Consider the following 15,783-nt stretch of genomic DNA (forward strand, 5'->3'; position numbering starts at 1 on the left):
ACTCCTGACTCTGCCACACTCTCCCTGAGCCACCCCCCAATACATTTTTGGGGCTGACTCTTGGGCTTCCTTCTGCGCCGCCGTGCTTGTCTCTCCAACTCCATTCTCCTATAACCCTCTTCGCACTGCTCCAGCGAATCCCAGGCGGGCTCCGGCACTCTCTCTCTGGGTCGACCGCCCACCTGTCTATTTCCCCCCAAGTAGTGTAGTCCCGATATTGTTGCTCCTGCTGCCGCTGTTGCTTCTCCTCATACCAGCGCCTCTCTGCTCTCCAGTTCTTCTTTGGGGCGGCGATATTCTCCAGGCTGATCCCAGGGTCCTTCTCCGAACAATTCATCCTCCCATGTCCGTTCCTCCTTTCGCTGCTTCTGCTGTCGCTGCCTGTTACCACGCTGCTTGGTCCGGGTGTGGTGGGTGATTCTGTAATGGCTCTCTTCTATCTCCTCCTCTGACGAAGAGGTAGAACAAGGATCGGACCAAAATGCAGCGTGATGATGATTCATGATATTTTAATGAAGGAAAAACTATACATACAGAAACTACAAAAATAACTAAATGAAATAACGGAAACCGAAACAGCCCTATCTGGTGCAATCACAAAGACAGGAACAGTCCCCCACAAACACACAGTGAAACCCAGGCTACCTAAATATGGTTCCCGATCAGAGACAACGAGAATCACCTGACTCTGATTGAGAACCGCCTCAGGCAGCCATAGACTATGCTCGACAACCCTACTCAACCACAATCCCAATACCTACTAAACCCCAATACAAAAACACACCACAAAATAAACCCATGTCACACCCTGGCCTGACCAAATAAATAACGAAAACACAAAATACTAAGACCAAGGCGTGACAAGCACTCCAAAAGTCCCCAGCTACATCACAAATGGTCCTTTTGTTCGATAATGTCCTTCTTTGTGTCCCCAAAAACTCGCTGGTGCGCTTCAGTCAATAATCCACCGGTTTCCCTCCTTCAAAATGCATACAAAATGAATCCCAAACGTTACCAATAAACTAATCCAAACAAGTCAAACAATGTTTATAATCAAACCTCAGGTGCCCTAATACGTAAATAAACAATCAAATTTAAGACGGAGAATCGTTAGTCTTTACCGGAGATAAACAACGAATTACGCGCTCTCATCCATGCGCATGAAAATACTAAGCCGAAATTGGAGCCACTTAGAAAAACTACAAATTCCAGCACAATTTTCAAAAAACAAGCCTGAAACTCTTTCTAAAGACTGTTGACGTCTAGTGGAAGCCCTAGGAACTACAATCTGGATGACTTCGCCTCATAATAAACATGACAGTCATTGGAAACAGTGGTAGGCTGAAATTATTATTTTTTTGGATGGTTTGTCCTCAGGGTTTTGCCGGCCATATCATTTCTGTTTTACTCACATCATTTTAGTTTTAGAAACGTTAGAGTGTTTTCTTTCCAAATCTAACAATTACATGCATATCCTAGCTTCTGGACATGAGTAACAGGCAGTTTAGTTTGGACACGCTTTTAATCCGGACGTCAAAATCCTGCCCCCCTACCCCAGAGTGGCTTATAAGGATCGGTGTCCTGCTAGCGGGACAACTTCCGGTGAAACTGAAGTGCGTGCAATTCAAGTAAATAATCATAAATATTATGGATTCTAAACATTTAGGTACATAAGTGTCTTATATCGGCTGAAAACTTAAATTATTGTTAATCTAACTGCACTTTGTGATTTACAGTAACTATTACAGCAAAAACATGCCATGCGATTGGTTGAGGACGGCACTCCACATCAAAATATTTTTCCACTGGCACAGGTTTCATACATATAACGAATAAATATTCACTTACTTTTTGAAAATTGTCCTCTGATTTGTCATCCAAAGGGTCCCAGCAATAACATGTAGTGTCATTTGGTAGAACTGATTTACGTTTCCCTCCATTAAAGTCTCCGGCCACTAGGAGTGCCGCCTCTGGGTGAGTGGTACAATGTTTGCTTATTTCCTTATACAGCTGACTGAGTGCGGTCTTAGTGCCAGCATCTGTCTGTGGTGGTAAATAAACAGCCATGAAAAGTATAGCTGAAACCTCTCTAGGCAAGTAGTGTGGCCTGCAATTTATCACGATATACTCTACTTCAGGCAGGCAAAATCTAGAGACTTCCTTAGATTTCTTGCACCAGCTGTTGTTTACACATATGCACAGACCCCCCCCCCCCCTCGTCTTACCCGAATGTGCTGTTCTATCCTGCTGGTGTAGTGTATATCCCGCTAGATAGGATATTACAGTTTTTGATGTCCCGTTGGTAGGATATTCGTGATCGTACCTCATCTAATTTATTGTCCAATGATTGCATGTTGGCGAGTAGTATTGACGGTAATGGCAGCTTTCCCGCTCGCCTTCTCCGGGTCTTCACAAAGCATCCGGGTCTTTGTCCTCTGTACCTGAGTCGCTTCCTCTTGCAAATAACGGGGATGTCGGCCCTGTTGGGTGTTTGGAGAATGTCCTGTGCTTCCTGCTTGTTGTCGAAAAAATCTTTATCTAATCCGAGGTGAGTGATCGCCGTCCTGATATTCAGAAGCTGTTTTGTGCCGTAAGATACGGTTGCAGAAACATTATGTACAAAATAAGTTACAAATATCATGCAAAAAAACACAATAGCACAATGGGTTGGGTACCCGAAAAACTGCTGCCATTTCTTCCAGCGCCATTTTTTCAGACTTTGATTGGGAGTCCCATAGGGAGGTGCACAACTGGCACAGTGTTGTCCAGGTTTGGTGGGGGTAGGCCGTCATTGTAAATAATAATTTGTTCTTAAACTGACTTGTGTAGTTAAATAAAGTTGACATTGTTGCCAATACAATAATGCCGCAAATACTTCACAAACCTTAACATAAACCATTAGTCAAATTGACCCCAGAATTAGTATATAAATGATTTTGCCGTGTTTTATATACAGTGCCTTCGGAAAGTACCCCTTTACTTTTTCCACATTTTGTTGGTTTACAGTGTTATTCTAAAATATATATATTTAATCCCTCAATCTACACACAACCCCCCCATAATGACAAAGCAAACCTTTAAAAAAAATAAAAAACTGAAATAGTGACATTTCCATAAGTATTCAGACACTTTATTCAGTACTTTGTTGAAACACCTCTGGAAGCGATTACAGCCTCATGTCTTCTTGGGTATGACGTTGCAAGCTTGGCAAACCTGTATTTGTGGAGTTTCTCCCATTCTTCTCTGCAGATCCTCTCAAGATTTGTCAGGTTGGATGGGGAGCGTTGCTGCACTGCTATTTTCAGGTCTCTCCAGCGATCGGGCTCAGGCTGGGCCATTCAAGGACATTCAAAGACTTCCCAAAGCCGTCCCAAAGCCTCTCCTGCATTGTCTTGGCTGTGTGCTTGGAGTCGTTGTCCTGTTGGAAGGTGAACCTTCGCCTCAGTCTGAGGTCCTGAGCTCTCTGGAGCAGGTTTTCATCAAGGATCTCTCTACACTTTGCTCCATTCATCTTTCCCTCGGTCCTGACTAGACTCCCAGTCCCTGCTGCTGAAATACACCGCCACAGCATGATGCTGCCATCATGCTTCCCCGTAGGGATGGTGGTAGGTTTCCTCCAGACATGACGGTTGACATTTAGGCCAAAGACTTTCATCAGACCAGAGAATCTTGTTTCTTGTGGTCTGAGAGTCTTTAGGTGACTTTTGGCAAACTCCAAGCGGGCTGTCATGTGTCTTTGTTGAGGAGTGGCTTCCACCTGGCCACTAGGGAAAGGGGGATACCTAGTCAGTTGTACAACTGAATGCCTTCAACTGAAGTGTGTGCCTTTCCAAATCATGTCCAATCAATCAATTGAATTTACCACAGGTGGACTCCAATCAAGTTGTAGAAATATCTCAATGATGATCAATGGAAACAGAATTCACCTGAGCTCAATTTCGAGTCTCATAGCAAATGGTCTGAATACGTATGTAAATAAGGTAATTATGTTTTTTGTTTCTAAATAACCTTTTTTCGCTTTGCCATTATGGGGTTTTGTGTGTAAATTGTTGAGGAAATTGATTTAATTAATACAATTTTGTAATAAGTCTAATGTAACCAAATGTGGAAAAAGTCAAGTGTCTGAATACTTTACGAAGGCACCGTATATTTCCACACTGAGGCTGGAATAATACTGTAAAATTGTGAAAATTATGATAATGCCCTTTAGTTTAAGAGCTGTTTAAAAATACCACCTGACATTTCAGCCTGTTTTTGTGGTATGGAGTTTTGGCCTGCCTTGGTGACATCAGCAGGTGGTAAATTATTTAGACTAATAAGAAAGAGTGTTCCAAACCTCTCTGCCAATAACAGCCAGTTTTCAGTTTTCCCCTCCCCACCCAGACCACTCCCAGACAGTCCTAGCTAAATTCTTACTTCAGAATTGTCTCTTTGCTAAGAAGATATTTTTGTTTATTTCTTGACCATTTTAATTGAAAACAATCACAGTAAGGTATTTAATTGTTACCCAGAAATTTGATATTGATATAAAAACAGCTGCAATGGACCTTTAAGTAATTGCTACTAATAATAATAGTAACGTTTACCTGCTGCATTCAAAGATAACCAACCTACAGTACTAGACCAATCTTCACTTGTGTCATGCTTGTTGTATTGAGTGATACACATGGTAATGCATTCAAAGGAAGATACTTTTGTATATATATTGTATTTGCACACCCCTTCAAATTAGTGGATTTGGCTATTTCAGCCACACCCATTGCTGACGTGTATAAAATCGACCACACAGCTATGCAAGCTCCATATACAAACATTGGCAGTAGAATGGCCTTACTGAAGAGCTCAGTGACTTTCAACGTGGCACCGTCATAAGACTCCACCTTTACAACAAGTCAGTTCATCAAATTTCTGCCCTGCTAGAGCTGACGGTGACAGAGCTAGAGCGGTGTTTGTCAGAACATCCCAAAAATCGGTCTTCTCACAAAAACGTCTGTAGTGTTTAAAGGTCTTACTCGCATCGGCTACAGAGAGTGTGATCACATAGTCATCCAGAACAGCTAGTGCTCTCATGCGTGGTTCAGTGTTGGTTGCCATGAAGTGTGCATGGAAGGCATTTCGCTCATCTGATAGGCCCGCTTCTGTATTGAGCGCATTTGGACACTACAGACGTTTTTGTGAGAAGACCAATTTTTGGGATGTTCTGACAAACACCGCTCTAGCTCTGTCCACCACAGATGTGGAAGTACAACACTGGCAGATGCGGTGGACTGAGACGCATCCAATGTGTCCCGTTTGGCTCAGTTGGTAGAGTATGGTGCTTGCAATGCCAGGGTTGTTGGTTTGATTCCCATGGGGGACAATGTGTGAAAATGTATGCACTCACTACTGTAAACCACTATTTACAAGAGTGTCTACTAAAATGTAATGCAAAAAACCTGATATCTCTAGCTTGAACTGACACAGGGGGTTAATTAAGAAATAAGGCCCAAGGGGGTGTGGTATATTGGTCATTATAAACACAATACAATATACAACGATACACTCCACCTGAATCTAAATACAGATTCGGATGCAAAACTGAAATATGTGGGCATCTCAGAAATGCATTCAAAAAAGCTTATAAGCCCACTTTAGTACAGCATCTGTAGCTTCAATGATCCCAAATGAATGATGTATATATAAATACTGTACTTATTTATCATTGTCCAACCACAGACTCCCATGATGCAGTGCTGCGGTTCAACGCAGCGCCCACCGTGGGGTACGAGAAAGATGTCGGCTCCAAGACCACAGTCCGCCTCCTTAACTCCCAGGTAACACACACACACACACGCCTAGTATCTACGTTTAACCACACACCTACACAGTCATTTGTTGTTGTTGTTGAGTCAACTTAAAACAATCAAGGCAAACAGCTGCAATTCAATTTGTACTGAACTGAGTCATGGCGCTGGAGGGAATAGCAGCCATTTTACGGGCGCCTAACCAATTGTTCTATTTATTTATTTTTTTAGATGATCTTAACTTTTTTTGTACACAATATTTCCGCCATCGTTTCCTATGGCCGAAAAGAGCTTCTGGACATCAGAACAGCGATCATTAACCTCAATTTGGATGACGATTTCTACTTCAGTGAGTCAGAGGAGAATGACATACCGCTCATCCTGGACCAGGCCCAAATCCCAGACACCTGAAAAAGGAAGAGGCGCCGTTATAGAGGCCCGCGTGCGGGATACCTGACGAGACTATGTCTGAAAGTGGATAAACTGCCTCGACAATCACTGGAGAATTAACTGGACGAGCTCCATTGGAGACTATGCTATCAACGTGATCTGAAGAACTATAATATCCTATGTTTCTACGAGTCGTGGCTGAAAAAGGACATGGAACATTTTAATCTAGCTTTTTTTCTGGTCAACGATACCTTAAAAAAGTAAGGGCATGGAAAACCAATCAGTATCTGGTGTAACCGCCATTTGCCTCATGCAGCACGACACATCTTCTTCACAAAGAGTTGATCAGGCTGTTGATTGTGGCCTGTGGAATGTTGTCCCACTCCTCTTCAATGGCTGTGCGAAGTTGCTGGATATTGGCGGGAACTGGGACATGCTGTTGAACACGTCTATCCAGAGCATCCCAAACATGCTTAATGGGTGACATGTCTGGTGAGTATGCAGGCCATGGAAGAATTGGGACATTTTCAGTTTCCAGGAATTGTGTATAGATCCTTACGACATGGGGCCGTGGATTATCATGCTGAATTATGAGGTGATGGCGGCAGATGAATGGCACGACAATGGGGCTCAGGATCTTGTCACGGTATCTCTGTGCATTCAAATCGCCATCGATAAAATGCAATTGTGTACGTTGTCTGTAGCTTATGCCTTTCCATACCATAACCCAAACTCCACCATAGGGCACTCTGTTCACAATGTTGACATCAGCAAACCGCTCTCCCACACATGGTCTGTGGTTGTGAGGCCAGTTGGACATAATTCCAAATTCTCTAACATAACATTAGAGGCAGCTTATTGTGTTGGGTGACAAAACTGCACATTTTGTTGTCCCCAGCGCAAGGTGCACCTTTGTAATGATCTTTTATTTCAACTCATGAAAAATGGGACCAACACGTTACATGTTGCATTTATATTTTTGATCAGTGTATTTACCAAAAGAGTTTAAATGTATATTTTTCGTACCCGTCTTCTTACCACCACAAACCAATTGCTGGCACGAATATCACACTCAACAAGCTATATAGGGCCATAAGCAAACAAGAAAATGCTCACCCAGAGGGGGCGCTTCTAGTGTACGGTTATTTTAATGCAGGAAAACTGAAATCCATCTTACCTCATTTCTTCCAGCATGTCATCTGTGCAGTAGAGGTGAAAAAACTATAGATTAACTTTACTCCACACACAGAGATGCATACAAAGCTAAGTCTATCCTCCTGAATCCTGCTTACAAGCAAAACAAACAGGAGTACCAGTGATGCGCTCAATACGGTAGCGAGCACCAGCTGTTCTGGATGACTGTGTGATCACGCTCTCTGTAGCCGATGCGAGTAAGACCTTTAAACAGGCTAACATTCATAAAACAGATTACCAGGACGTGTACTTAGAGCATGCATGCACTCTCCCTGACCCAGACTGTAATACCTACATGTTTCAAGCAGACCACCATAGTCCCTGTGCCAAAGAATGCCAAGGTAACCTGTCTAAATGACTATTGCTACATAGCACTCACATATTTAGCCATGAAATGCTTTGAAAGGCTGGTCATGGCTCACAACACCATCATCCCGGACATCCTGGACCCACTCCCAATTCGCATACCTCCCAAACAGATCCACAGATGACGCAATCACTAATGCACTCCACACTGACCTTTCCCACCTGGACAAAAGGAACACCTACGCGAGAATGCTTTTCATTGACTACAGCTCAACATTCAACACCATAGTCCTCTAGCCCCCTACAGTACTCCCTGTTCATTCATGACTGTGTGGCCACACACGATTCCAACACCATCATTAAGTTTGTCCATGACACGATGGGGGTATGCATGATCACGGACGATGATGAGACAGCCTATAGGGAGGAGGTCAGAGACCTGGCAGTGGTGCCGGGACAATAACCTCTTCCTCAATGTCAGAAAGACAAAGGAGCTGATCGTGGACTTACAGGAAAGGGAGGGTTGAGCATGCCCCCATTTAGAGTTGGAGTCATTAAAACTCCACAAATTTCTTGTCAAACTATAGTTTTGGCAAGTCGGTTAGGACATCTACTTTGTGCATGACACAAGTAGTTTTTCCATCGATTGTTTACAGACAGATTATTTCACTTATAATTCACTGTATTACAATTCCAGTGGGTCAGAAGTTTACATACAATAAGTTGACTGTGCATTTAAACAGCTTGGAAAATTCCAGAAAATTATTGTCACGGTTCATGAATCCACTGCCTCTCTCTCTCTCTCTCTCTCTCTCTCTCTCTCTCTCTCTCTCTCTCTCTCTCTCTCTCTCTCTCTCTCTCTCTCTCTCTCTCGTGTTTGTGTGGGCGTGGTTCCCAATCTCGGCCTGATTGTCTGCGCCAGCTGGAACCACTTATCTTCCCTTTATATGTTCTGTAACCAGTGTTTCTTGTTGTCAGATCGTTGTTACTTCCCTGAGGTTGTGTCGTGTGTCTGTGCTCTTCTCTCGCCGCCCTTGTGTGGATTATCTGCTGTGCTCCTTCCTACCCATCCGGACACACTCCCCTGGATTTCTCAGCACGCTATCATTGGAAGATGCGCCCTAGTTCCTGGGTCGGATTCCGTCTGAGTACAGTCTGTCTGTCCTGTTGCTGTTGTAAACTGTATTCATTAAACCATCGTTGCTTGCATCTTGCATCCGCCTCTGTATTGTCACAATTATGTCATTGCTTCCGATAGGCTAATTGACATAATTTGAGTCAATTGGAGGTGTACCTGTGGATATTTCAAGGCCAACCTTCAAACTCAGTGCCTCTTTGCTTGACATCATCGTAAAATCAAAAGATATCAGCCAAGACATCAGAAAAAAAATTGTAGACCTCCACAAGTCTGGTTCATCCTTGGGAGCAATTTCCAAACGCCTGAAGGTACCACGTTCATCTGTACAAACAATAGTTTGCAAGTATAAACACCATAGGACCACGCAGCCGCCATACCGCTCAGGAAGGAGACGTATTCTGTCTCCTAGAGATAGATTAACGTACTTTGGTGCAAAAAGTGCAAATCAATCCCAGAACAACAGCAAAGGACCTTGCGAAGATGCTAGAGGAAACAGGTACAAAAGTATCCAAATCCACGTTTAAACGAGTCCTATATCGACATAACCTGAAAAGCCTCTCAGCAAGGAAGAAGCCACTGCTCCAAAACCGCCATAAAAATGCCAGAATACAGTTTGCAACTGCACATGGGGACAAAGATCTTACATTTTGAGAAATGTCCTCTCAAAAATAGAACTGTTTGACCACAATGAACATTGTTATTTTTGGAGGAAAAAGGGGGATGCTTGCAAGCCAAAGAACACCATTCCAACCATGAAGCACGGGGGTGGCAGCATCATGTTGTGGGGGTGCTTTGCTGCAGGAGGGACTGGTGCACTTCACAAAATAGATGGCATAATGAGGATAGAAAATTATGTGCATATATTGAAGCAACATCTCAAGACATCAGTCAGGAAGTTAAAGCTTGGTTCCAAATGGGTCTTCTAAATCGACAATGACCCCAAGAATACTTCCAAAGTTGTGGCAAAATTGCTTAAGGACAACAAAGGCAATGTGTTGGAGTGGCCATCACAAACCCCTGACATCAATCCTATAGAAAATGTGTGGGCAGAACTGAAAAAGCGTATGTGAGCAAAGAGGCCTACAAACCTGAATCCGTTCCACCAGCTCTGTCAGAAGGAATGGGACAAAATTCACCCAACTTGTTGTGGGAAGCTTGTGGAAGGCTACCCAAAATGTTTGACCTAAGTTAAACTATTTAAAAGGCAATGCTACCAAATACTAATTAAGTGCATGTAAACATCTGACCCACTGGGAATATGATGAAATAAATAAAAGCTGAAATAAATCACTCTCTACTATTATTCTCACATTTCACTTTCTTAAAATAAAGTGGTGATCCTAACTGACCTAAGACAGGGAATTTGTACGATTAAATGTCAGGAATTGGGAAAAACTGAGTTTAAATGTATTTGGCTCAGGTGTATGTAAACTTCCGACTTCAACTGTATCAATGATGTCGCTATTGCTGCTGGTGATTCTCTGAACCACCTCTACGCAGACAACACCATTTTGTATACATCTGACCCTTCTTTGGACAAACGAGCTTCAATGCCATACAACACTTCTTCTGTGGCCTCCAACTGCTCTTAAATGCTAGTAAATCTAAATGCATGCTCTTCAACCGATCGCTGCCTGCACCTGCCCGCCCGCCTGACTAGCATCACTACTCTGGACGGTTCTGATTTCGAATATGTGGTCAACTACAAATACCTAGGTGTCTGCTTAAACTGTAAACTCTCCTTCCAGACTCATATTAAACATCTCCAATCCAAAATAAAATCTAGAATCAGCTTCCTATTTCGCACCAAAGCCTCCTTCACTCATGCTGCCAAACATACCCTTGTAAAACTGACTATCCTACGATCCTTGACTTCGGCAATGTCATCTACGAAATTACCTCCAACACTCTTGACGTAGTCTATCACAGTGCCCTCGCTTCATATTTGTCGCCAAAACCACTGGCTCCAGGTCATCTATAAGTCTTTGCTTGGTAAAGCCCCGCCTTATCTGAGATCACTAGTCATCCTTGGAACACCCACCAGTAGCACCAGCTTCAGCAGGTATATTTCACTGGTCATCCCCAAAGCCATCACCTCCTTTGAAAGCCCTTCCTTCCAGTTCTCTGCTGCCAATGACTGGTATGAATTGCTAAAATCACTGAAGCTGGAGTCTTAAATCTCCCTCACTAACTTTAAGCATCAGCTGTCAGAGCAGCTTACCGATCACAGCACCTGTACACAGCCCATCTGTAAATAGTCCACCCAAATACCTCATCCCCATATTGTTATTCGTTTTGCTCTTTTGCACCCCTGTATCTCTACTTGCACATCATCATCTGCACATCTATCACGCCAGTGTTAATGCTAAATTGTAATTATTTCGCCATTATGCCCTATTTATTGCCTTACCTCCCTAATCTTACTACATTTGTACTTTTGTTTATCCCATGTGTCCCATGTGTTGTTGTTTTTGTCGCACTGCTTTGCTTTATCTTGGCCAGGTTGCAGTTGTAAATGAGAACTTGTTCTCAACTGGCCTACCTGGTTAAATAAAGGTGAATTAAATGTTTAAAAAAACAAAACAATTTCAATTGTCTCAAGGCTTAAAACTCCTACTTTAACCTGTCTCCTCCCCTTCATCTACACTGATTTTAAGTGGATTTAACAAGTGACATCAATAACGGATCATAGCTTTTGCCTGGTCAGTCTGTCATGGAAAGAGCAGATGTCCAATGTTTTGTACACTCAATGGCTGTCTCTCTCTCTCAGATAGATTCAATTTGAATGTAATTGATGGAGAGAGAGACTATTTCAGAGTGCTCGTGTGCACACTGATTTAAAGCAACGATATTCAGGTGATATGCTGATTTAAAAATGCAGCTGAAATTTAAACAATCATAATCTTTACAATAAAATAAAAGGTGACCCCAGAAAGCCAGATGGAAATGTGTAAATTAGATGTGCATTCAGTCCTTATATTACTGTACCATATGCTGCAGCAACTAGGAACCACAATGGAAATAAGTCCCTGACTTTATTGTGCAATCTCGGTCACTTTTAAAATTGTGTATATATATATACTGTTGTTTTTTTACTGACAAATAAAATCAATCAATAAATCCAAGCTGTGCACCAGCAATTTGATGAATGGAGAAAACACCAAAATGTTTAATGACATTCAGAGATTGTCAAGCCATGCCTTCGATACTCGGTAAGCCTACAAGGTAGGAAGGGGTGTGTTTTCTGTTAGTCAAGATTGACATCGTCTATTCATTCTGGTGTTGAAAACGCAAACCATGATACTGAAGTGCCCGAAGTCTGTATGTTTTTAGTTTATTGGTTGTGTGGTGGCACAGAAACCTATTGGTGGGGGAAAATGGCAATATGTTATGTAATTATAAATATGGCATCAAATGGTTGAAAATCAGATTTCTCCCTAGCTGATCATTGTCTGCAACCGGCTCTGATAGTGAAGTAATGAAACAGGCAGTGAGATTCTAGTCCATGGTGGTCAGCAAACCATTAACCTTCTGGCCCGTAGGCATGCATGGCACATAGATATATGTTTATAAACAGGGTTGCTACAGTTATTGTGATTATAATCATTATTTTGAGTTCATTCTATGAGGGGGGAGGGTGTTCAATGTATTTTACAGTACAAGAGGAGGGTCATGTAAAAATATTTGTAAAGTTGGGGAGGGGGTGCATTTTGTACTGGGCAGATGGCGGACAGCGTGTATGGCATCGTGTGGGCAAACGGTTTGCTGATGTAATTTATGTGAACAGAGTGCTCCATGGTGGAGGTGCGGTTATGGAATGGGCAAGCATAAGCTAGGGACAACAAACACAATTGCATTTTATCAATGGCAATTTTAATGCACAGAGATACCGTGACGAGATCCTGAGGCCCCTTATCGTGCCATTCATCCGACGCCCTCCTCTCATGTTTAAGCATGATGATGCACGACCCCATGTTGCAAAAATCTGTACACAATTCCTGGAAGCTGGAAATGTCCCAGTTCCTCCATGGCCTGCATGCTCACCAGAGTGCCACATATTGATCATGTTTGGGATTCTCTGGGTCGACATGTACGATAGCGTGTTCCAATTCCCACCAGAGAGGAACCAGCGGTATGTGGGAACACGGCTGGCAAGGAAGCCCGAGAGGCAGCCCCCCAAATGTTTTAGGGGGGGGCACACGGGGAGTGTGGCAGAGTCAGGAAGCAGACCTGAGTCAACTCCCCGTGCTTACCGTGGCGAGCATGGGACTGGTCAGACCCCGTGCTATGGGGTGATGGGCACGGTACCGAGACAGAGTATTCACAGGCCGGTATGCTCGGTGCCAGCGTCCCGCATTTGCCGGGGGAAGCTGGCATCCAGCCAGAATCGAGACCACCAATGCGCCTCCACGGCCCTGTGTATCCAGCGCCTCCACTACGCATCAGGTCTCCGGTGGCAGCCCCATGCACCAGGCTGTCTCTGTCTCCTCCTGTCCGGTGCTGCCAGAGCCGCCCTCCTGTCCGGAGCCCCTCAGTCCAGAGGCGCCTCCTCTCAGTCCAGAGGCGCCGCCCCTCAGTCCAGAGGCGCAGCCCCTCAATCCCTTTTCCCCCACCTGTTTTGCGGGAAGTTAATTTTGTCTTTGTTCAGGGCACATAGCCCAAAGCTTCACGGTTTGGTTGTTATGTAGACTAGGGGGTGGATCTTTGTTTTGTCGGCGTCATTTTCAATAAAGTGAGAATGTACGCTTACCATGCTGCACCTTGGTCCAGTCCTTCAGCCAACCGTGACACCAGCCCATACTTTTTTTGAACAGATGCATATCTGCATGCCCGCCATTATTTCAATTGACTGATTTCCTTGTGAACTAACTTGTTGCAGGTGCATTTAGATTTTTTTTAGTGTAGATTAACACAAAGTTCAAATGTCATAGGCCTATGTATGTTTTTATGTTATCACTTATCATAATTACATACCTTGTGAAATATGTCATACCTAGGGCTGTTGCGTTGACTATATTACCGCCACACCAGCAGTCATGTCTGCAGTAAAATTCCACGTGACCGTTGAGTCACGGTAATCTCCTCATATGCACTATGGACATTCATTGGTCAAAAGCAAGTTTGGGTAACCATCAGGTCCTAATGGTCTGGTACTCAGGGCTCTATTGTCCCTCCACCAGATTTGAATGGTTTGGTACTCAGGGCTCTATTGTCCCTCCACCAGGTCCTAATGGTCTGGTACTCAGGACTCTATTGTCCATCCACCAGGTCCTAACTGTCTGGTACTCAGGGCTCTATCTCAGGGCTCAATTGAAACATTCTAAGGTTTGTATCAATCACAACTAAATTTGCTAAATAATTCTAAATCTAGCATATAGGGCCTGTTTCAAGTCAATATAGCCACTTCATATTGCACACTCGTTTCAGAAGGCACAGGTCTACGAGTACATGTTCTGCACGTGATAATACCAGTGTATTTATTTGTATTCTTATCTGTATAGGTGATATACAATACCAGTCTAAAGTTTGGACACACCTACTCATTCAAGGGGTTTTCTTTATTTGTACTATTTTCTGTAAAATAATAGTGAAGAAATAAAAACAATGAAATAACACATATGGAATTATGTAGTAACCAAAAAAGTGTTAAACAAATCAAAATATATTTTAGATTCTTAAAAGTAGCCAACCTTTGCACACCTGTTAATTGAAATGCATTCCAGGTGACTACCTCATGAAGCTGGTTGAGAGAATGCCAAGAGTGTGCAAAGCTGTCATCAAGGCAAGGGGTGGCTACTTTGAAGAATCTCAAATATAAAATATATTTGGATTTGTTTAACACTTTTTTTGGTTGCTACATGATTCCAAATGTGTTATTTCATAGTTTTGATGTCCCCAGTCCTCACTATTATTCTACAATGTAGAAAATAGTAAAAATAAAGAAAGACTCTGGAATGAGTTAGTCTGTCCAAACTTTTGACTGGTACTGTGAATTTGTGTTACCAACATGTATATTGATTATATAAAGCTCTGACCTTACCTGTATAGGTGATATAAAGCTGTGTTGTTACCTACAGTGTATTTGGAAAGTATTCACACCCCTTGACCTTTTCCAAATGTTGTTATGTTACAGCTTTATTCTAAAATGGATTAAATCGATTTTCCCCATCATCAATCTACACACAATACACAAAATGTTTGCATTTTTTTTAAATGATACAACATTTACATAAGTATTAAGACTCTTTACTCAGTACTTTGTTGAAACACCTTTGGCAGCAATTACAGCCTTGAGTCTTCTTGGGTATGACCCTACAAGCTTGGCACACCTGTATTTGGGGAGTTTCTCCCATTCTTCTCTGCAGAACCTCTCAAGCTCTGTCAGGTTGGATGGGGAGCGTTGCTGCACAGCTATTTTCGGGTTCTCCAGAGATGTTCGGGCTCTGGCTCTGGCTGGGCCAGTCAAGGACATTCAGAGACTTGTCCCGAAGCCATTCCTGTGTTGTCTTGGCTGTGTGCTTAGGGTTGTCCTGTTGGAAGGTGAACCTTTGTCCCAATCAGAGGTCCTGAGTGCTCTGGAGCAGGTTTTCATCAAGGATCTCTCTGTACTTTGCTCCGTTCATCTTTCCGTCAACCTGACTAGTCACTCAGTCCCTGCTGCTGAAAAACGCCACCACCATGTTTCACTGTAGGGATGGTAACAGGTTTCCTCCAGAGTTGAGGCTTGGCATTCAGGCCAAAGAGTTCAATCTTGGTTTTATCAGACCAGTGAATCTTGTTTCTCATTGTCGGAGAGTCTTTAGGTGACTTTTGGTAAACTCCAAGTGGGCTGTCATGTGTCTTTTACTGACGAGTGGTGTGGTGGTTAATTTCTGGATTATCAAATGAGGAGAGAAATTTATCACACAAGTCAGCGTTATACCTAAACTGAATCTTTATTAGCGAGAGCTTTGCAATAGCGGTGGCTGGTTG

The 15,783-nt window shown here is 43.0% G+C and overlaps 1 protein-coding gene across 1 annotated transcript in view; it reads left to right on the forward strand.

The window, feature by feature from the left end:
* Nucleotides 1–15,783, forward strand: part of st6gal1 (ST6 beta-galactosamide alpha-2,6-sialyltranferase 1) — a 122,028-nt gene that overhangs the window by 68,841 nt on the left and 37,404 nt on the right. Inside the window, 1 exon segment of the mRNA XM_046297772.1 lies at nucleotides 5,716–5,813. Coding sequence (XP_046153728.1) covers nucleotides 5,716–5,813 — 98 coding nt within the window.

Source organism: Oncorhynchus gorbuscha, linkage group LG14, assembly GCF_021184085.1.
Source record: "Oncorhynchus gorbuscha isolate QuinsamMale2020 ecotype Even-year linkage group LG14, OgorEven_v1.0, whole genome shotgun sequence".
Classification (NCBI taxonomy): Eukaryota; Metazoa; Chordata; class Actinopteri; order Salmoniformes; family Salmonidae; genus Oncorhynchus; species Oncorhynchus gorbuscha.